The following is a 22,733-nucleotide window of genomic DNA, read 5'->3' as shown; positions in this document are numbered from 1 at the left end:
TTTCCTCCTATCTTTAGTGGTCAAACAATGTCAGGGATGTAAGTTCTATTCATGAACCTGCCTGAGCTCTTTCATTAAAAACAATCCAATGAGTTGAGCAAAATAGTACTTGGGTTTCTTTATCAAGGAAAAGCCTTTTTTTTTCAACATTGGACAAAGTATGGCTGCAATTGCATAAAATGCCTAAATGTAGTACATGGATAATCACAGAGATAGAAGCTCCCATGTACATCATTCGGTCTCCAAAATGTCATCAATTTTGATCTTTTAAACAATTTCATCATCTTCTTATAAAATGGTAACCCACCATCTCAAAACTAAAGATTTTAATAGCGAGAGCAAATAAGTAGTTTAAACTTTCATCAATACAATAGCACCTCCAACAATGCAACACCGTCGGAGTGGTGTTCAAACCTGGATCACTGATCCTGTGACCTTGTGACTCAGAAGTAAAACTACAGCAACTGAACAGCCAAAACATGAAACCTTCTAATTTTCATATTTCGATTGCTGCTCACAATATATGTCTAAATCATCTGAGATATAAATTTCAGCCTGTTATTCAATGCTCTGCATTTTTGCCTGAATAGTTTGATTTCATTGCCAGACAAAGAGAGTTACCTTGTGAACTTTACAAAGAATCTCACAGAGGTTGTAGATTTTTTCAGCCCACAGCCAGTCACGAATGCTGACCTATAAAAATAAAAAAAACTGTTAAAATTATAATGTCGTGGACAAAATTATGGCTCAGTTATTATTGTGAATTATCCAGTTAGTGCTATGCAATTTAAAAACTGACTTGTTGCAGACTGAGTAACTTTTAAATTCAACTCTTAAATCGGATGCATTTTATCACGATTTGTATTTTGGGCCCTAAATTAACCATTGACGTTTTGTAGCAAGTCTGTCACCAAGTAACATGATTAATTCAATACTTTCAATCTGCTGGACACAGTAGCAATGGGAGAAAAATCAAATGCAGTGAATAGGGTGCCAGTGTAGAATTGTGAATAGGGTTAGAGGATATTAAGCGAGGTTGAAAAGATAGAAACTTAGAAAATGTTTTGATTTGGAGGTGCCGGTGTTGGACTGGGGTGTACAAAATTAAAAATCAGTCACCTGATGAAGGAGCAGCGCTCCAAAAGCTAGTGCTTCCAAATAAACTTGTTGGACTATAACCTGGTGTTGTGTGATTTTTAACTTAGAAAATATTTGATACAGAAAGATGTTATTTAACCCATCTTGGTTGTCCTGGCCAACAAATGATTCTGATATGCAAGTAGCCATACCAACCATTCAAAGTAGCCAGGATGGTGAATTATTGGGTTGTGAGTACATCAGCAGATAAAGTGTCATTCATACAATACCCCAGTGCTTCTGGTCAATAAGTAGCACAATTGTAGCTGGCTTTGATTTAATGGGAAAAGGCTGGGGCTTCGAAAGTATTCAAACTGAAGAAGTTGATGCTAAATAGGTGTGGTTTTGTGATTTGTTAATTCATTTTGAGTTGTCCTACAGTGGCTGTCCTACACAGTGCTCTCCACTGTGTCCCAAACTCCTGTTAGTTCCCCTTGACCTTAATTTGTATCTTTGTTTAATGTGTACCAATTTCCCTAAAACTGTTTCCACCACCCCTACAGACACCACATTCTAGAACCCAATTGCTCATTGATGAGAATCATCTCTGCTCCTTGATGTTTTAGTACATTATCTTTGTAAGAGTCCATGTATTCCTATTTTTGAACAATGGCTTAGAAATGAGTAAAATGGACATTACTTTTTCAAAACGAGAAGAATGTGGATGAAATTTTCCACAATTTGTAAAAACAAGCAATATTAATTTGAGTCCAGATGAACTAGTTTCATTTGTTATAGGGGTCACGAAGAGCTTAGCAATAGAAACAAGCCTCTGATTGAAACCACTATAAATGCCGGAGGAAACACCACAGAAGCGCTTCACAGGAGGCTCCCAAGCACTGAGGATGTCACCTAGACAGGGGACGAAACGTTTGCAAGACAAATTCCCAGCTCGGCGATCAGAACCACAACAAGCCTCTGATTGGTCAGGCTGCAGTTTGACACAGAATCTGATAGAGGAATGAAAACAAAGAAGCGAGGAAACCTCCCGAAGCAGGTTGCAACTATCTTGTAATGATTGTAAAGCGGTCATCCAGGTGGACCTCAGAGATGACATCCCTGATTGGACCAGATGTACCTCGTCGGCAGCACGGTGGCACAGTGGTTAGCACTGCTGCCTCACAGCGCCAGAGACCCGGGTTCAATTCCCACCTCAGGCGACTCTCTGTGTGGAGTATGCACACTCTCCCCATGTCTGCGTGGGTTTCCTCCGGGTGCTCCGGTTTCCTCCCATCTCTCCAGAGATGTGCAGGTCGGGTGAGTTGGCCGTGCTAAATTGCCCGTAGTGTTAGGTAAGGGGTAGACGTAGGGGTATGGGTGGGTTGTGCTTCGGCGGGGCGGTGTGGACTTGTTGGGCCGAAGGGCCAGTTTCCACCCTGTAATTAATCTAATCTACTGCCCCAATCAGGGAGCCCAGGCTGACAGATAAGAACAGCAGTGTCAGACATCCTGTTCATTCTGACAGCTGTCTCCGAGGGGTCTGGGCCAGTTTCACAGACTCTCCACAAGTAAATAAGCATGATTTGGGTGACAGGATGCCAGCTTCTGCAGAGTTATTTCAACCCTCTCTTTCACTCTTACCTGGGGAGTTACACTTTCTAATTGTCTGTCAAAAGATCAGAAAAATTACATTCGGAGTAGAAGAAATATAAAATTCTAAAATCCAATGGAAAAAGACAGGCCCTGAATCCAACTAATTAACCACTGAACTGAAGACTGATCGTCAGTGTGCAGACAACATCGAGCCATCATTGAAGAATCACCAAGATTGTGAAACACTCCATCCAGCTTTGTGTTTTGGATTGCCAGGAAAGAACTGTATTTGGCTGACTATTTCTTTTCCCTCGAGGAGAAAGTGAGGACAGCAGATGCTGGAGATCAGAGCTGAAAATGTGTTGCTGGAAAAGCGCAGCAGGTCAGGCAGCATCCAAGGAGCAGGAGAATCAACGTTTCGGGCATCAGCCCTTCTTCAGGAATCCTGAAGAAGGGCTGATGCCCGAAACCTCGATTCTCCTGTTCCTTGGATGCTGCCTGACCTGCTGCGCTTTTCCAGCAACACATTTTCAGCTATTTCTTTTCCCTCTACTCATTATGAGTTTTGTGTGTGAGAATTTTAAAAAAGGTGAAGTTTCAGATGCAAATGTTATACATTCTTTCATTTTATTGTTCTTACTGAAGTTAAGCTGGTTCCAATAAACCTACTGATTTTTACTTTTACTGAAGGATGTTGTTGTGGTTTGTTTTCATCCTGCATAACACTCATTCAGAAACAAATTTGGCAGTTTGATTAAATCTTCATATTCTTGGTGACTCCAGGATAAGGAAGGTGCAGCACAGTGGCTAAGTGGTTAGCACTGTTGCCTCACAGCACCAGGGATCAGGATTAGATTCCCGCCTCGGGTGCCTGACTGTGTGGAGTTTGCACATTCTCCCTGTGTCTGCGTGTGTTTCCTCCCACAATCCAAAGATGTGCAGGTTAGGTGAATTGGCCATGCTAATTTGCCCATGGTGTTCAGCGATGTGTAGATTAGGTGCATTAGTCTGGGGTAATGCTGAATAGTGAGGGAATGGGTCTGGCTGGGATACTATTTGGAGGGTTGGTGAGGACTTGTTGGGCCAAATGGCCTGTTTCCACACTGTAAGGATTCTAATTCTAATTCAATTTCAAGCACACTATCCGAGTGAGTCATGACAAAGTTTTGGGTTCATGGTCAAGATATTTTGGAAGAAGGACAATGTAAAATTGATAAGGCAGGACTTATGCACTGGGGAGTATTGCCGAACAAAGTGACCTTGGGATGCAGGTGCATAATTCGTTGAAGGTGGAGTCACATACGACCAAGGTAGTGAAGGCGGCATTTCGTACACTTGTTTTCATTGGTCAGTTCATGGAGTTAGGAGTTGGGTTGGCATATTGCAGCTGTAGGTTAGGCCAGTTTTGGAATTCTGCATTGAATTCTGGCCTCTCTGCTATAGGACAGTTGTTGTGAAACTTGAAAGGACTCAAAAAGAATTACAAGGAAGTTGCTGGGATTGGAGGGTCTGAGCTAAAGGGAGAGGCTGAATAGGTTGGGACTTTTTTTTTCTGGATGAGAGATGACCTTATAGAGGTTTATAAAATCATGAGGGGCATGGATAGAGTGAATAGCCAAGGTCTTTTTTTCCCAGGTTAGAGGTGTCCAAAACCAGAGAACATAGATTTAAGGTGAGAGGCAAAAGATTTATAAAAGGGATCTGAGGAACAATGTTTTCACACAGAGAGTGGTGCATGTATGGAATGAGCTGCCAGAGGAAGTGGTGGAGGCTGGTACAATTGCAATATTAACAGACATCTGGATGGGTATATGGATAGAAAAGGTTTAGAGGGACATGGGCCAAGTGCTGGCAAATGGGAATACATTAATGTAGGATATTTGGTTAGAATGGATGAGTTAGACTGAACAGTCTGTTTCTATGCTGTACAGCTCTACGCTGTGAGGGAAGAATGTACCAGCTTGAGACAGAATGGGTTTGAAAAGAATAGAATTTGATATTGAGACTAAAAAAACAAACTGAATTTATGATATTTGATGGCAGAGAAAAGAGAAAGACAAAGAAAGAGAGCAAACAGAAGTGGAATTTAAATTTCAAAGAGAAAAAGAAAAAGAAGAGTGAGATAAGTAATTCCACTAGAAAATGTTGGTTTTAAAAAAAAGACATCAGAAGCCAATGCAGGCTGTGCTGTGGAAAATCCTAGTCATAATCTAAAGGCCAGTGAGAAAATGTTTAAACTTGTACAAACTATGGTTACAAAAGTTGAGGAAAAGATGTGTTTTTGGTACAGTAGCCCATTCTCATGTATTCTTGGGCCCATTATCACAGTATCTGGAGGTACAAATTAATGCAGATGCTGAAATCTGTACTGAAAACAAAAGATGTTAGAGATCACAGTGGGTCAGGCAGCATCCATGGAGAGAAAGTAAGCTGATGTTTCAGGTCTAGATGACTCTTTATCAGACCTGAGGCTGAGGTTACCTGGCTTTCTATCCACTGATACTGCCTGACCCACTGTGATCTCCAGCATATTTTGTTTACAGATTACATTGTATGGGTTGCTTTCAGTATAGCTCACCTATTTTTTCCTACTCTTAGCTCTGATTCTCAATTATTCAGCTTTTTTCCTACTCTGATATGCTATCCATTATCTCTGCATTTGCCTATCCCTTTCACATTTCTCTCACTGAGTTCTGTCTCCACTTGCCAGCTCACCTCTCCCCTTCCCCTCCTAATCCAACTTCAGCAATAAATACCATATTTTCCCGGCTGATAACAGTTCTGATGAAGAATTACTTGACTCTAAACATTACCTCTGTTTTCTTCCCACGGACACTGCAGAAATTATTGATTTTGTTCCAGATCTGTAGCAAATGCAGTACTTTGCTTTCTATTACCTTACAAAAATCACGTGATTCTGAACAAATGGAATAAATTAATCATGCAGACTCTTTGGTCCAACTTGTCCATGCTGACCAGATATCCAAAATTAATCGATCCCATTTGCCAGCATTTGGCCCATATCCCTCTGGACCCTTCCCATTCATATACGCAACCAGATGTCTTTTAAATGTTCTAACTACAACTTTCTGTGTCACCAGGAGATAACAAACATATATCAAAGAAGCATTCTGGAGTGGTAGTTATTGATTTGGAACATTGGAAACCTTGACAGCCAATATGTGCTCATCAAGATTCCATAAACAGAAATGAGATTAAATGATCAGATAATCTGATTTTATTGATATTTGTTGAACAGATAAATATTGGTCAGGACACCAGAGAGTTTTTTGGTTCAAAATAATGCTATGAGGTATTTTATATCCATAACATCCAATGATTACTGCTTTGACAATGCAACACTCTTTATTTGCTTCATTGAAGTGCTAACCTAAATTATACATTCAGTTGTAACCTTGAAGTCACCATCTTCTGAGTCAAAGATGAGCAATGACATCTAACTGGATGAAAAAAAATCCTCCGAAGACAGCTTAATAGATCTGAAATTTTAATTCTGTTTTCTCTCCACAAATACTGCCAGACTTGCTTTTCAAGACCTAGTTTCCAACAATTTCTGTTTTTGACATCTAAATGGACACGGATAGTGCAAACATCTAATCCGATTCAATTGTTTTTGAGTTGTTTGATATTCTGCTACACTACTTAAATTTGCAACCAGACCACTGACCGAACAAATAAATGGTGTACCCTAACACTGTGGTGTTAAATGCCTGGAAGTTAAGCTTACCATATATGGGAACATGGTGAGAAATATTAGGAACACTTAACATGTACTCCCTTAATTTTAAGGTGGGTTAATTATTCTAAATAAAACCCAGGAGCAAAGTAACGAGCTAAAAGAAGAAAAATCTGCACAATATTAAAAAGTTTCAGCCTCTTACCGGTGGAGCATTGAATATGTGTAGAGAAGAACCTTTCAGTCCCAGAAACTTGCACTTGTAAAGCTGATTGGATTCAGCTCCTAGCAGCTTCTCACTCACCCACCCCATGTGAATTATCTGCAGAGGAAAACCTTAGAAAATTGAAAAGTCAATCCTCAAAATCAAAACACAGTTTTTTTTTATGATTCTTGCACACAAAGTCATTAATTTTGTAATGAAACCTCCTCAAGGACTCTGTGCAGTCATAATGTCTGAATCAGGTAGGAAATTGCTCAACTGGATTATCGAGGTATCAACACTTAAAAGTGTTCGGTGTGGAATTATGAGGATTTGAATCCAATTTAGAATGACAGCCTCCATTGCTGCAAAGGCACAACAAGGATAGGCTCAGCAAGCTCAAAATATTCTTCAGAATTGGCAGCTTACTCACAGAATGCGCAGCATTGCAGGTTCAATGTCACTTTACATTTAATTTTTTGCTTTATGCATAAAAGAGAGACTAGCCAGCAACTTTAGGATATTTTAAAAGCTACAGTCAGAAAGCTATCGCAGCAAAGAATGACTTAGTTTTCCTTGTTGTTTTGAGATAGAGATACAAATTCTGAAATGAATAAACTCATATATATTTTGGCCATCCAATATTTGTAGATTGAAGGTTATAGCAACTGGTGATTTCACGTATCACTCATTTCACGTTTACATAAATTGCAGATATTTTTCACAAAGGAAGAGTGGGCACTTTTAAAGTGATGTTTACTCAAAATTACTAAGTGAAAACAGTAACCTCATGGGATTTTCATTATATTATATAATGCTGTGATTCTGTTGGAAACAAGAGCCTCGGCACGGTGGCTCAGTGGTTAGCACTGTTGCCTCACTGCGTCAGAAACCCGGCTTCAATTCTGCCTCAGGCTGAGTTTATACATTCTTCCCGTGTCTGCATGGGTTTCCTCCGGGTTATTCTCCGGTTTCCTCCCACAGTCCAAAAGGTTAGGTGAATTGGCCACGCTAAATTGCCCATAGTGTTAGGTGAAGGGGTAAATGTAGGGGAATGGGTTTGGATGGGTTGCGTTTCGACGGGTCGATGTGGACTTGTTGGGCCAAAGGGCCTGTTTCCACACTGTAAGTAATCTAATCTAATCTAATCATTCAGGCTGTTCATACTGCTAGCAGTTACCACACTGGTTTGGCAATAGCTCTGGACATGGAGGGACACTGAAAACCACACGATAGGCTGGGGATGTGCATAACTAGAGTTTCAATATTGTTTGCTGGGTTGAACAATTTAGCTTAATGGGCTATTCATAATCAAATCATTCTGAGCTATTGTTAGTCAAATGATGTTGCTGGAAGTCTCCAACAGAAGGAAAGATCTGACTCAGTACCAGTCAGAAAAATGATATTTAATAAATTCTTCTGGTTTTACGTTTCTTCTCTGGCCAGCAATACTTTAAATCGAAATCACACATTTCGGAGCTTCTTTCATTGTAGAACTTTTTCAAAAGATGTCACTTTCAATTACATCCAGTTCTGAACTCATATGAAGAATGTTGTTTGCAATCTCAAGAAGATTGAAGGTGATCCTTTTCGAAATGGGGCTGTAAATTGTGGAGATACATATGGAAAGTGGAGCTTGTTTTACTGGAGAAAAAGTTTTAAAATTCAATGATACTTTACTAGCAAACAGGTTATGTGACTTTGACACTACTCACAGAGACAAAGGATACTTGTCCAAAATTAACAAGTCTCCAACAAAGAGTCTGGATTAGAATTCCACAGATTGTGTGCAACAGAGTTCTAAGGAAAAGTGCAGTTGAATGTTGATTAATGTTCATTAATCCCTTTAATAAAGACCAGGGTAAAAAATATGGGTAATGTGACAGCAATTTATAGAGATATGCATAAGCACAGCAGGTAAGAAAATTTATGGGATATGACAAGACCATGAAGGTATCAACTAATGAATAAAACTGATTAAATGGTACAGATGTAATAACGAACTGAAACTTCGACAAGATATTAAAATCCAGACCAAAATCCACAATTTTATCCCCTTAGAAATTTTTTTCTGCCTCTCTCATTTAGTGGAACCTCTGGAAAAAAGGATCAAATGGCCTTTGCTTGTTCTACATTTTCCATTTAATATTCTGAATATTCCTTTGATTTTTTGGAAGAATGTTAACTTCAATTAGGTCACAACATCGTGATATGAAGCTGACCTCATTCTCCGAGTGTAAAGATAGATAGTTTGAAGGGTACTAAAACTTTCCAAGTCATTACTCTTGGATGTCTGACTAACATGCAAATAAGTGGAGCATAGCAGTATTGATGATAAGATGACATACAGACCAGGAATGAAATGTTTTACATGGCAGCTAGCTTTGTGTAACTTAATTGTCTGTTTTTGTGGAGACGAAAAGAAGCACCATAGCAATTCTCTGACAATATTTTTTATCTTAGCCTCCATTTTGGCCATTTCTGCAAATGCAAATAAGAATTGCCAAACCGTCATACACTGATTCACATTTATTTAGCCTCTAAATAACTGGATATAGGTGTTACAGCAAATCACAGAATCACTGCAGTGTGAAAACAGGCCCTTCAATGCAACAAGTCTACACTGACCCACCGAAGAGTAGCCATTCCCCTACCCTCTTGCTCTACAGTTACCCCTGATGAATGCACCTAGCCTACACATCCCTAAACACTGTGGACAATTTAGTGTGGTCAATTCACCTAACATGCACATCTTTGGATTGTGGGAGGAAACGGGAGGAAACTGGAGTACCTGGAGGAAACCCACGCAGACACAGGGAGAATGTGCAAACTCCACACAGAAAGTTGCCCGAGGCTGGAATCAAACCCGGATCCCTGATGCTGTGAGGCAGCAGTGCTAACCACTGAGCCACTGTGCCGCCCTATGAGGAGATGGCAAGAGATTTTTCACTTTGAGAATATACTATAACAAACTTTGTTGGATGGGAAAATTTGGATCCATAATTTTCAAAAAGTTAGAATGTAAACAAGTATAACTATAAGGTTTTGGTCTAAGCTGTGCCGTCAATGGTCAATAGAATAACAAATAACTAGAAGAAACCAGCGAAATGTTCAAGATAGCAATGTTTGTGGTAATATTGTACTTCAGACCTGGAAGACCCTTGACATCCAATGGTAATTAGAATAATAATTGGCAATACTTCTGGTCCAGTAAGACAAACTCAACTAAGGCCCTGCTAATGATCGGAACTTTAAAAGACGGGTAGATTGTGTCAATGCGACCATGGTCAATTGCTAACAGTCATTTGGTGATATTGGAAGTCAATATTTTCTTGAGGAGAAAGAGGAGTGAAATTGTGGAATAAAGTATCAAATCATGCAGAGAAAGTTCAGGGAATGAAGACCTATTCCAGGAAATAGACATGAGGAAGTTATGTTACCTAAAGCAAAGTAAAGTAATGGATAAGAAACAATTAAGGTTCAAGTGTCAAGATAAAGTTTGATGGAAAGCTATTCCTAAAGTTGACGAAAGTGCTTCTCTAATATATTTTTTGCCTGATTATGGTAATCACTGTTATAAACATCATTGGCAACTTTTGGACCTACAATAATTTTATCAGCCAAGATGGCATTCAGTATTATTATGTTTCTAATTGACTAAATTATGCAGCAAGATAATTTATAAAAGATAAATTTTAGCTTAAATTCCCTTATTTATCTACTGGGTATCTTGTTCAGCGATAGACTTTTGTATCAATTCTCTATTTTATTGTTCCAGTCTATGTTTGAATCTGACAATTGACTGAAGGGTATCAATTTATTTTATGTTTTGTAAGTACCAGTCTTATCCAGAACTCCACTGGAAAACAAGTGATAACAGAAAGTGAATTTTTGTATAAATGAGAGATTAGAGATCAGAAATGTAAGAGACAAATAAAAATCTGCTGCTATACATTAGGATGAAACGTATTTCACAATACTTTTGAGCAGTTTTTGAACTGCTGTGTCTTTATTTTATTTATTTAAGTCCACAATGCCAAACAAACTACTGTTTAACTCCCCGTGAAAAATAAGTAGATTACCTTAAGAAACAAATACAATATATCAGACTAGAACAAATGCAGTTTCCCTTTATTTGAGCGCTGTTTGCAATTTGCAGTATGGATTTTAAAAGAAAGATAAAGTGTGTGAATTCATTAAAACACCCCTGGTGATAGATAGCCATTAATTATAAAATATGTAAACACAATAAAATAAATAAATTAGTGCTTCCAAATGAGTAGCCATGATACAGATCTCAATAACCAAGGAAGTGACAGCAATAATACCTTTCAAATTCTTCATCTCAAACATGATTGAAGTCTTAATATTATTAAACAAGGTTTGTTATGAGTGCAAATACTAAATAATGCACATACAATTCCTTTAAATTTAACCTGCACACATGTTCAAATTCCAGCTACCCTTCATTTGGTCACAATTATGTAATAGATTTTGCCATCACATTGTTCTTATCAGCTAGCAACTCTTTACATCCTTTTCACTCCTTTAGTTCTGATGGAGAAAATATATTTCTTACACGGAGACATGTTTTCATGACATATATGACTTTTTCTCCAAAGGAGAGGCATCCTACCTGATCATTTGAAGGACAGCATTTATTGGCCATTTTCATCTGTACATTTAAAATAATATATGGAAAAGAATCATTAATACTGATATATTCAAGTTACATCAAAACATTTCTCAAAATATTTCCCAAACTCCATTTTTGATCAACTGGAAAAGTTTGTAAAGTTTGATATCGCCATTTTATTGCACACATGTTTTATGTACTGCTATTATATTCCTTTCTCCATTACTTGAGAAGTTGCCTGTATATATTAAATTGATTAAACTTTCTGTTAATTTAGCCCAGGACAAAGTTAACATATTAGCGCAGCAAAATCATCAACAGTAATCCCTAACTTTCAATCTGGTCTTTGACATTTTATTGAGTTTTTAAGGCAAAGCACAACAATGCTCAAGACTAAAGACAAAAATGCTTGGATTACCTTAATGATGGGAGAAAGTGAGGACTGCAGATGCTGGAGATCAGAGCTGAAAATGTGTTGCTGGAAAAGCGCAGCAGGTCAGGCAGCATCCAAGGAACAGGAGAATCGATGTTTTGGGCAGGAGCCCTTCTTCAGGAATGAGGAAAGTGTGCCAAGCAGGCTAAGATAAAAGGTAGGGAGGAGGGACTTGGGGGAGGGGCGTTGGATATGCAATAGGTGGAAGGAGATTAAGGTGAGGGTGATAGGCCGGAGTGGGGGTGGGGGGGGGGGGGGGGGGGGGGGAAGAGGTCAGGAAGAAGATTGCAGGTTAGGAAGGTGGTGCTGAGTTTGAGGTTTGGGACTGAGACAAGGTGGGGGGAGGGGAAATAAGGAAACTGGAGAAATCTGAGTTCATCCCTTGTGGTTTGAGGGTTCCTAGGCGGAAGAGGAGGCGCTCTTCCTCCAGCCGTTGTGTTGCTATGGTCTGGCGATGGAGGAGTCCAAGGACCTGCATGTCCTTGGTGGAGTGGGAGGGGGAATTGAAGTGTTGAGCCACGGGGTGGTTGGGTTGGTTGGCCTGGGTGTCCCAGAGGTGTTCTCTGAAACGTTCCGCAAGTAGGCGGCCTGTATCCCCAATATAGAGGAGGCCACATCGGGTGAAGCGGATGCAGTAAATGATGTGTGTGAAGGTGCAGGTGAATTTGTGGCGGATATGGAAGGATCCCTTGGGGCCTTGGAGGGAAGTAAGGGGGAAGGTGTGGGCGCAAGTTTTGCATTTCTTGCGGTTGCAGGGGAAGGTGCCGGGAGTGGAGGTTGGGTTGGTGGGGGGTGTGGACCTGACGAGGGAGTCATGGAGGGAGTGGTCTTTTCAGAATGCTGATAGGGGAGGGTAGGAAATATATCCCTGGTGGTGGGGTCCGTTTGGAGGTGGCGGAAATGACGACGGATGATACGATGTATATGGAGGTTGGTGGGGTGGTAGGTGAGGACCAGTGGGGTTCTGTCCTGGTGGAAATTGGAGGGGCGGGGCTCAAGGACGGAGGAGCGGGAAGTGGAAGAGATGTGGTGGAGAGCATCGTCGATCACGTGTAGGGGGAAATTGCGGTCTTTGAAGAAGGAGGCCATCTGGGTTGTTCAGTATTGGAACTGGTCCTCCTGGGAGCAGACGCGGCAGAGACGAAGGAATTGGGAATATGGGATGGCATTTTTACAGGGGGCAGGGTGGGAGGAGGTGTATTCTAGGTAGCTGTGGGAATTGGTTGGTTTATAGTAAATGTCCGAGTTGATTCGGTTGCCCGAGATAGAAATGGAGAGGTCTAGGAAGGGGAGGGAGGAGTCTGAGACAGTCCAGGTAAATTTGAGGTCGGGGTGGAAGGTGTTGGTAAAGTGGATGAACTGTTCAACCTCCTCGTGGGAGCACGAGGCAGCGCTGATACAGTCATCGATGTAGCGGAGGAAAAAGGTGGGGGTTGGTGCCAGTGTAGCTGCGGAAGATGGACTGTTCCACATATCCTTCAAAGAGGCAGGCATAGCTGGGGCCCATGTTGGTGCCCATGGCTACTCCTTTGTTTTGGAGGAAGTGGGAGGATTGGAAAGAGAAGTTGTTCAGAGTGAGGACCAGTTCAGTCAGTCGAAGGAGGGTGTCAATGGAAGGTTACTGGTTGGTATGGTGGGAAAGGAAGAAGCTGAGGGCTTTGAGTCCTTCGTGATGGGGGATGGAGGTATACAGGGACGGAATGCCCATGGTGAAGATAAGGCGTTGGGGACCGGGGAAGCGAAAATCATGGAGGTGGAGGAGGGCGTGGGTGCTGTCCCGAACGTAGGTGGGGAGTTCTTGGACTAAGGGGGACAGGACCGTGTCGAGATATGCAGAGATGAGTTCGGTAGGGCAGGAGCAGGCTGAGACAATGGGTCGGCTGGGGCAGTCAGGTTTGTGGATTTTGGGCAGGAGGTTGAAACGGGCAGTGCGGGGTTGTGGGACTATGAGGTTGGAAGCGGTGGATGGGAGATCCCCTGAGGTGATGAGGTTATGGATGGTCTGGGAAGGCAGTGTAAGTATGGAAGTAGTGGTCTTGAAACTGGAAACTCTTAAGCCAAATCAGACAAGATCTTCTAAATCCACAAAGCCAAATAGAAACACCAAACTGAACAGAGCCACCAGGCTGTCCAGAGACTCATCTGATCAACTAGGCCCATCATGTATCAGATATAACAGCAGATGCAATAGATTTACCAGACAAGCATCCATCAGTCTGAATGCTACCCAGACAATAGAATTCAAGATTGGTTTGTCCACCTTTCTTGTAGCTTTATTTAAACTATTTTAAATCCTTGGTATATATATTCATTGTCAGTGGGCATCTATCCTGCACAATTTCTCTTCCATCCAAGATTACAGAAAGCTCAATTGAAGAAAATGTCAAAAAGCGAATCAGTAACAAAAATGGAAGAAAAACTGGAGGAAAATAGAAGGCATGTTAATGATTATATGTCTTTTTATGTGAATAATTAGAATGTGTGATGAAAGTGCAGAATAAGTAAGGGCAAAAAGCTTTGAGACACAATGCACTGGGTGTACGGCAAAGAAGTGGCGACCTTGAGGAATTCTTTTCTGCGGCTTCTTCACCACTTGCAATTTTCTTCAATGTTTTTGAAAACTTATCTTGGTCATGCAAGTTATTTTATATTTATTCTCAGTGTGTCAATTATTTTACAAAAGACCAAATTTTTTGATTGTCCCTTGCAAGGGACCAATTCTAAAATTGATTTTTGACAAAGCTAAACTGGAAATGCAGATGATTAGTCTTCCTAAATCAACACCACTGGTATAAAATACATTTCTTTCTCTTTAATTACAGTTCTAGGATTAGGTCAAAGAGTGTATCTAGATTTCCAGAAGCAAGCTTTACTCTAGTTTGTCCAAGCAAGAAGAGCTTAAATATATTTTATATCTGAGATCATACATTTATATTATTATTTACAGTAAAGCTGTCTACTTCTTTCAGCCAAGAGACTTACATTTTGCAGGGTCAAATCATTAATATTGGTTGATATTGCCCGCACCCAGTCAGCACTCTCTTGGGCAGTGTAGAATTGTAAAATTCCAGTGCTCACTCCATCCAGTGCAACAATCTCAAATGTGTTAGGCCTAAAGCAAGACAAAAGTTTTGAAAGCATTCAACAAAACAGTCAAAAAAATCAGGTAGTTTCTTTCACAGGAGCAAAAGGTGAAGCTACATCTGAAATGCAAAAGCATAAATTCTCACATTATTTGTAATGGAACTGGAAAACATAACTATTAATATTTGATTACCTTCTCATTGAAAAAATGGCAAAAATACCCCAAAGTGCTTTATAGCTGTTAAAGACACTTGTTATAGTTCACTCACTTCTGTAAAGTGGGACATATGGTCATTAGGAATCGAAAGTGCGGTGCTGGAAAATCACAGGAGTTCAGGCAGCATCCGAAGAGCCAGAGAATTGACATTTCAGGTGTAAGCCATTCATCAGGAATGAGCTTTTTGTTTCAAGGGTCCATGCTAGAATCGTTGATTCTCCTGCTCCTCTGATGCTACCTGATCTACTGTGCTTTTCCAGCAACACACTTTTTGACTCTGTTCTCCAGCATCTGTATTCCTCACTTTCTCCTAGTCCACATGGTAATTAATCTTACACAGTAATTCTCACAAACAGCAATTAAATAAATGACTAGGTATAGGCCACGACACTAGTGGAACTCCCCTGTCCTTTTTAAAGACATAGTGTAGCATTGTTTAATCCATCTGTGACAGAACCTCCAACAGCAATCCCTCAGAAGTGTAAGTATCCATCATCTGTGCAAGTGTCTGGAAAAAGGTTCAAAATCCAAAACCTGTCTCAGAGAACTGAATACAATTAATTTAGTTACTGTACTTAATTTTCAAATGTAAAATAATGAACTCATCAGATTTTTAAACTCATCAGAAGTTTAAGAAGATTCTTCAGACCTACTTTATTTAATAAATCTAAAATGTCAAAATCACACCCTTTGATTAGAATGTGATAAATCCTGTAGCACAGTTGAGCACTTGACTGAGTTTTGTATTGCCATAGACAAACACATAAGCATCCACTTCTCACTGAATCTAACTTTTGCGCCAAACCTGTCATTATTTGAGAAATGAATTCTCAATAAATGGTGAAATATCTCAATGTCATACTAAGCATCTCATCCGATAAATTGTCCAAAACTTTATGAGAGAAGTTTCTCTATTGTAAATAAAATCAAACTGGCTAGTTAATTGAAATTTTTACAACTAAAATATTTTTTAAAAATGCACAAACCATGTCAGAACAAATTATTAGTTTCATTATAAAACTTCTAATTAACTCTAATTATCACTCAGAAGTGCATTCATGAAAACAATTAGCGACGTTAACCAACATAACTAACAATAGCATATTATCAGTCTATCATAAGACTTGATCCCAAATTAACACATTTATCACAAAAGTTAAAAGAGGTCATAAAATGAATAAGCCATCACTTTTCACACTAAACACACATTCCATGTTGCTCATCTATTCCCAGAACAGTTGAGCAAACACCAGCAACTCAGGAGAGAGCCATATCTTCAAAACAGACCAGATCCTCTTATTACAATTGTGTCCAATGTTACTGTAACAGCCTAGTGAAAGTAGGGGAGCGGTGATAACTTTGGTTGGATGGATTCATGGAGATATCACATGATTTCTGTCAAACTTTAGTTACTTGATGTCCATACTTGTAGTGCCCTGACTTCCCAAATGAATGCCATTCATTTGTATATTTATCTAAAAATAGCTGATAAGCAAATCTTTTCAACAAAATCTTTTACAAAAAAATGGTAGGCCTATAAAGTTGGCAGCCCTCAACACCTTACAGAAACCAAAGCCCACCAATGTACGAGTGTGGAAGTTGGGGTGCTCCTGTGGGCCCCACAAATACATTTTGTGCCCATTCTGTCCCAGCCTTCCTTCCTTCCCAAACCACTTGCTTTGCAACATGTCGAAGTGCCAGTCAGGTGGTCTCTGGTTATCAAGATCTTCCAAGTCCAAAGCTGTTGAGATGTCTCTGGGTGCCAGTTTCTGATGGGGTTTAAATAGACTTTCCCTTGGTCTTCAATTCCTGAGGGATCAGCTTGAACATCCCATTAAACATCCCTTTTTCCTGATGAAGGGCTTTTGCCCGAAACGTCGATTTTGCTGCTCCTTGGATGCTGCCTGAACTGTTGTGCTCTTCCAGCACCACTAATCCAGAATCTGGTTTCCAGCATCTGCAGTTATTGTTTTTACCTTTTTACATCCCATTAAACTCCCATTTGAGAGTTAACAATTTCCTACATAACAATGAAAAGTCTTTCTGAAATTCAATTTTGTTTCTTTCTATATTGTAAAGGAAGTTCTCCTTGAATTGCAGTTATACTAAGCAACCAGGGTATTGTGGGTTCTTGTATACTGTGACTAGTGTAACACACATTCAGCATAACAGAACTGGGGTCTGCTCAAAGATGTACGCAGGGCTCTCGCGAAAATGAGTGGCTGCATTTATTTCCCTATTCCAGCATCCAAAACACTTAACAGGATATCAAGTGTTTTGAAACGGTGCTATATGGAGGTTTATAAAATCATGAGGGGCACGGATAGGAAAATAGACAAGATCTTTTCTCTGGGGTGGGAGAGTACAGAGTTTAAGGTGAGAGGGGAAAGATTTAAAAGGACCCAAGGGACAGCTTTTTCACACAGAGGGTGGAGTGTATATGGAATGAGCTGCTAGAGGAAGTGGTGGAGGTTAGTACAATTACAGTATTTAAAAAGCATCTGGATGGATATCTGAATAGGAAGGGTTTAGAGGGATATTGGCCAAGTCCTGGCAAAAAGGAATTGGTGGTATCTGGTCAGCATAGATGGTTGGGACCAAAAGGTCTGTTTCTGTGCTGTACATCTCTATGACTCGAATATTGTAATGTTGGAAGTTAAGCAGCCAATTTGCATACACTGAGGGCCAAAAAAATACAATGTGATTGCATCCAGATAAGCAATTTTAGTTCTGTTATTTGAACAAAAATATCATCTAGGACACTTGGGAAAACATGCACACACTTCTTCTAATCATGGTACTGTTCCTTTACAGTCATTTGGGATCGCTGACAGGACTTCAATTTAACACAGCCCAGCGGTGCAGAATTCCCTCACGATTTCCCTGGGCTGACAGCTGGGATTTTGTGCTTGTATTGTTAATCTACAATTTGAACTTACAATCTTCAGATTCAAAAGTAACAGCAGTACACTGAAACCACAGCTGACGACAATATAAAGTTTATAAAGTGCCCAAGTGATGCCATAAGCAGTTTCTAACCACGGTTTCACAGCAAATGAAAGTTGCACATCATTTGATTGATCTAGGAGTCATGAGTCTATGGTTTGACACTGGGCACTCCAGAGTCCGTGTTAGACCTGTGTCTACATTTTATTTGTTTCAATAAGCTGCCTGTGTGGATGACATGTTGATTCTGAGGATTATTGAGTTGCAAAACTTGACCGTGCCTTTAGTTTTAAAACCTCAAAGGATGAAGGGTACACAAAAAGTACGAATTTTCCAAGGAATCTATTGGCTTCTTGTGACATATTGGTGACAAAGCTGGGATAAGGCCTGACCCACAGAAGGTGAAAACTGTTAAGGATTTTCGCAGTCTAAAATAGTTTCATGACTTGAAAGGATTTCCAGAGGTGTCTGAGGTGATTAGTCAGGAAGATACAAGGATGAGGAAGATACTTTCCAAAAGGTCAAGCATATGCTGGCATCCGCAGATGTTCTAACCTACCACAACCTATCCTTTCCAACTATCAAACCTGTAGAAGCTTCAGTTATTAGCAGCAGTTCTATTTCAGAAAAAAACAAAAGAGAATCATAAACCACTGAAATATATCTCTAGGGCATTGCATCGCCAGATAGGAAGACACACAAAGCAATTATAGGAAAGGTGGTTCGCTCAGTCACATGAGTCATCTGTGTGGTTTTCAAATTACCCCCATTAGGGATACTATTGGCATCCCTGTTAGACAATAATGAATTAGCAAGGAAGCATCTACAGACGCAGGGGAGCTGTGCCTGCTGTATGTTTACTTGTGAGAACAAATATGTACAGGGAAGCTACAAAAGATAGCAGATGGACTCTCGAGAGCAACTGTCAACAGCCTTACAACATCTGTAGAGGAATTTGTTGAAGTTGAATTGTACAGGCCACAACCATACACTGACCAGCAAGGTAGAATCATAGAATCCCTACAGAGCCGATAGATGTCATTCAACCCTAATGTCTGTACTCATCCTCTGAAGAGCATCCCACCCAGATCCACCAAGCCCTGCTCAGACCATGATATTCATCTGTGGATTACAATTGGGTCAGGATGCAAAATTTGTTAGGTTTTTTAACACCTTGTGTTTAGTGCTGGAATTCTGTTTGTTTGCTTTTGAGCACTCTCCAGGTTTTCATCGATTTCTCATTAGGAGCAGATGGGCTGATGCAAATCATGCTCCAGAAACCAAGATATCATGCTGTATAAGGTAATGATTCTAAAGAATTAATGTTAAGCACTACATTAAGTTCCACCAATCTAATAACGTCACACTGGCTTGAATGGAACATAATAAATGTTATTCCATATTTAAAAGGGAGCAAGAGAGAAAATTGAGAATTACTGACCTGCTAGCTTTACAACAGTAGGAGTGAAAATACTCAAATCTAATATAAAAGGGTGGAATGTATAGAAACCTACTTCATAATGATCTGATTGGGAAAATAATGGCTGACAAACTTGTTGAAGATTTAAGGTGTTATGAACAAAACTGATAAAGAGCCAATGGATGTAGTATACTGAGATTTTCAGAAGTCTTTCGATTAAGTCTTCCACATGAGACTGATTCAAGAAGTTAAAGCACAGTGGTTAGGGGTAATAGTGAGTTTTGAGAAGATTTATAGCTGAAGCTGAGGTTCTGGATATAGGTTTGCTTGCTGATCTGGAAGATGCGTTTGCAGAAGTTTCGTCACCATACTAGGTAATATCTTCAGTGAGCCTCCAAATGAAACACTGGTGATGTAGCTCATTTTCTATTAATATGTTTGAGTTTCCTAGGGTTGGTGATGTCATTTCCCGTGGTGACATCATTTCCAGTGGTGATTCATTTCCTGTTCTTTTTCTCAGGGGGTGGTAAATGGGATCCAAGTCAATGTGTTTGTCGACAGAGTTCCGGTTGGAATGCCATGCTTCTAGGAATTCTTGTGCGTGTCTCTGTTCGGCTTGTCCTAGGATGGTTGTGTTGTCCCAGTCGAAGTGGTGTCCTTCCTCATCCTTTTGTAAGGATACTAGTGAGAGTGGGTCATGTCATTTTGTGGCTAATTGTTGTTCATGTATCCTGGTGGCAAGTTTTGAGCCCATTTGTCCAATGTAGTGTTGTTACAGTCCTTGCATGGTATTTTTTAAAATGACATTAGTTTTGCTTGTTGTCTGTATCAGGTCTTTCAATTTCATTAGCTGCTGTTTTAGTGTGTAGGTGGGTTTGTGGGCTACCATGATGCCAAGTGGTCTGAGTAGTCTGGTAGTCATTTCCGAGATGTCTTTGATGTGGGGGAGAGTGGCTAGGGTTTGGATGTGGCTGGATGTGTTTTGTCTGCTTGTTTGGGTTTGTTGCTCAGTTTACAAAATAAATTAAAGGAAACCTTCAAGTCCATCAGTAGCACTCTTACTGGCATAAAATTCACTGAAAAGGAGGAAGACAACAACAAACTGCCATTCCTAGATGTTGCAGTAGAGCAAACAGCCAATGGGGAACTTTAAACCAACATCGACAGGAAAACAATACATACGGACCGAATATTGAACTACAGAAGCAATCATCCCAACATCTACAAACAAAGGCGGTATTAGGACATTATTTCAATGAACCAACACACACTGCAGCACAGAGGAACTGTGCAGATTAGAGGAAATTCACCTATACAGTGTATTCCAAAAGAATGGGTACCCAATGAACACAGTCCGCTGATTTCTCAGCAAGAAATGCAAACGGAAAGACAAAACACATCCAGAAACCCAAGCCACTCACCCCTACATCAAAGACTTCTTGGAAATGACTAACAGACTACTCAGACCACTTGGCATCATGGTAGCCCACAAACCCACCTACACACTAAAACAGCAGCTAATGAAATTGAAAGACCTGATACAGACAACAAGCAAAACTAATGTCATTTAAAAAAAATACCATGCAAGGACTGTAACAACACTACATTGGACAAATGGGCTCAAAACTTGCCACCAGGATACATGAACAACAATTAGCCACAAAATGACATGACCCACTCTCACTAGTATCCTTACAAAAGGATGAGGAAGGACACCACTTCGACTGGAACAACACATCCATCCTAGGACAAACCAAACAGAGACATGCACAAGAATTCCTAGAAGCTTGGCATTACAACCGGAACTTTGTCAACAAGCACATTGACTTGGATCCCATTTACCACCCCTGAGAAAAAGAACAGGAAGTGACATCATCACTGGAAATGATGTCATCACTGTAAATGACATCACCAACCCTAGGAAACTCACACATATAAATAGAAAATGGGCTACACCACCAGTGTTTCATTCAGAGGCTCACTGAAGATGTTACTTGGTATGGTGATGCAACTTCTGAAAATGAACCTTCCAGATCAGCAAGCAAACCTACATCCAGGATAGTGGTAATGTACTGGCATGGATTAATTATTGACTTACAGATAAAAATATAGAAAATAGACATAAATAGTAATGTTGGCAGGCTGAGATTGGAGTCATGGAGGTGTGGAGCAGATATAATATTTCCAAAGGTATGGATTATACAAAACTAGGTGGAAATGAGTGTTGTGAGGATGATATAATGCAAATTCAAAAAGATTTGGGTAGTCTCACTGAAAGGGCTAGAATGTGAATGAATGTATTATAATATAGAAAAAGTGATGCTATCTACTTTGGTAGGAGAAATAGATGTGCAGAGTACTTCTTTAATGGCAAGATGCTGGATTGGTTACGCATACAAAAAGACCTAAGTGTCTTTGTTGATAAGTCACTGATGGTTCACATGCAGCAAGCTATTAGGAAGGTTAATACAATGTTAGCCTTTATTAGTGCAGGGATTTGAGTGAAGTTTTGCTTTAGCAGTATATATTTTTTTAGATTACTTAGTGTGGAAACAGGCCCTTCGGCCCAACAAGTCCACACCGCCCCGCCAAAGCGCAACCCACCCATACCCCTAACCTAACACTACGGGCAATTTAGCATGGCCAATTCACCTGACCTGCACATAAGAGCTTAATTTGATGGTATTTGGAGTATTCTGTGCAGTTTTGGTCTCCACATCTCTGGAAAGGTATTACTTCCATAGAGAGAGTGTCATAACGGTTCACCAAATGTGTTCTTGGGCTGACAGAATGGTCTTGTAAAGAGCGATTGGGCAAATGTGGTCTGTGTTCTCTAGAGTTTCAAAAGAATGAGAGATGATCTCATTGAAACTTATAAAATACTGAAAGGGAGAGACAGGATAGATGCAGGCAGGATGGGGAGTCTAGAGTCAGGGGATATAATTTAAAAAATTAGGAGAACGCCATTTGGGTCGGAGATAAGGAGAAATTCTTTTTACGCAGAGGGTTGTGTATCTTTTACATTTTCAATCACAGAGGGCTATGTAGGTTCAATCTTTGATTACGCTAAAAGGTAGTTTTTGATAGATGTCCGATTACCAGTCGGGTACAGGCTCATGGAGATTGGTGGGTAAAAATGACCATGTTAACTAGTAGGGCAAGCTTGATGGGCCGAATGGCCTACTCCTGCTTTTATGGTCTTATGGATGAGGGGGAATAAGACAGAATATTTTGAGTTCTTGAGTAGTGCAGATCTCTACCCACAGAAATCCTCAAAGTTTAAGTTGTAATGTCTAACAAATCAATGTAACTTTTTCTTATTGCTATTATGATGTGAACTACAACTTGTTGAGACACAAAGTCCTCTTCTTGTTAAGTTTCAATAGTGGTTGATCCTCCACCACTGTAACTCAATTGCGTTCTTCGAC

General features: G+C 40.1%; 1 protein-coding gene across 1 annotated transcript in view; it reads right to left on the bottom strand.

The window, feature by feature from the left end:
• Positions 1-22,733, bottom strand: part of sntg2 (syntrophin, gamma 2) — a 357,280-nt gene that overhangs the window by 55,431 nt on the left and 279,116 nt on the right. The window contains exons 14-17 of the mRNA XM_072549107.1: positions 14,621-14,750; positions 11,206-11,244; positions 6,573-6,689; positions 622-693 (exon numbers count right to left, since the gene is read on the bottom strand). Of these exons, the coding sequence (XP_072405208.1) occupies positions 622-693; positions 6,573-6,689; positions 11,206-11,244; positions 14,621-14,750 (358 nt within the window). The remainder of the gene's footprint in view (positions 1-621; positions 694-6,572; positions 6,690-11,205; positions 11,245-14,620; positions 14,751-22,733) is intronic.

Source organism: Chiloscyllium punctatum, chromosome 3, assembly GCF_047496795.1.
Source record: "Chiloscyllium punctatum isolate Juve2018m chromosome 3, sChiPun1.3, whole genome shotgun sequence".
Taxonomy (NCBI): Eukaryota; Metazoa; Chordata; class Chondrichthyes; order Orectolobiformes; family Hemiscylliidae; genus Chiloscyllium; species Chiloscyllium punctatum.
This window is presented reverse-complemented; position numbering and strand designations above follow the sequence as displayed.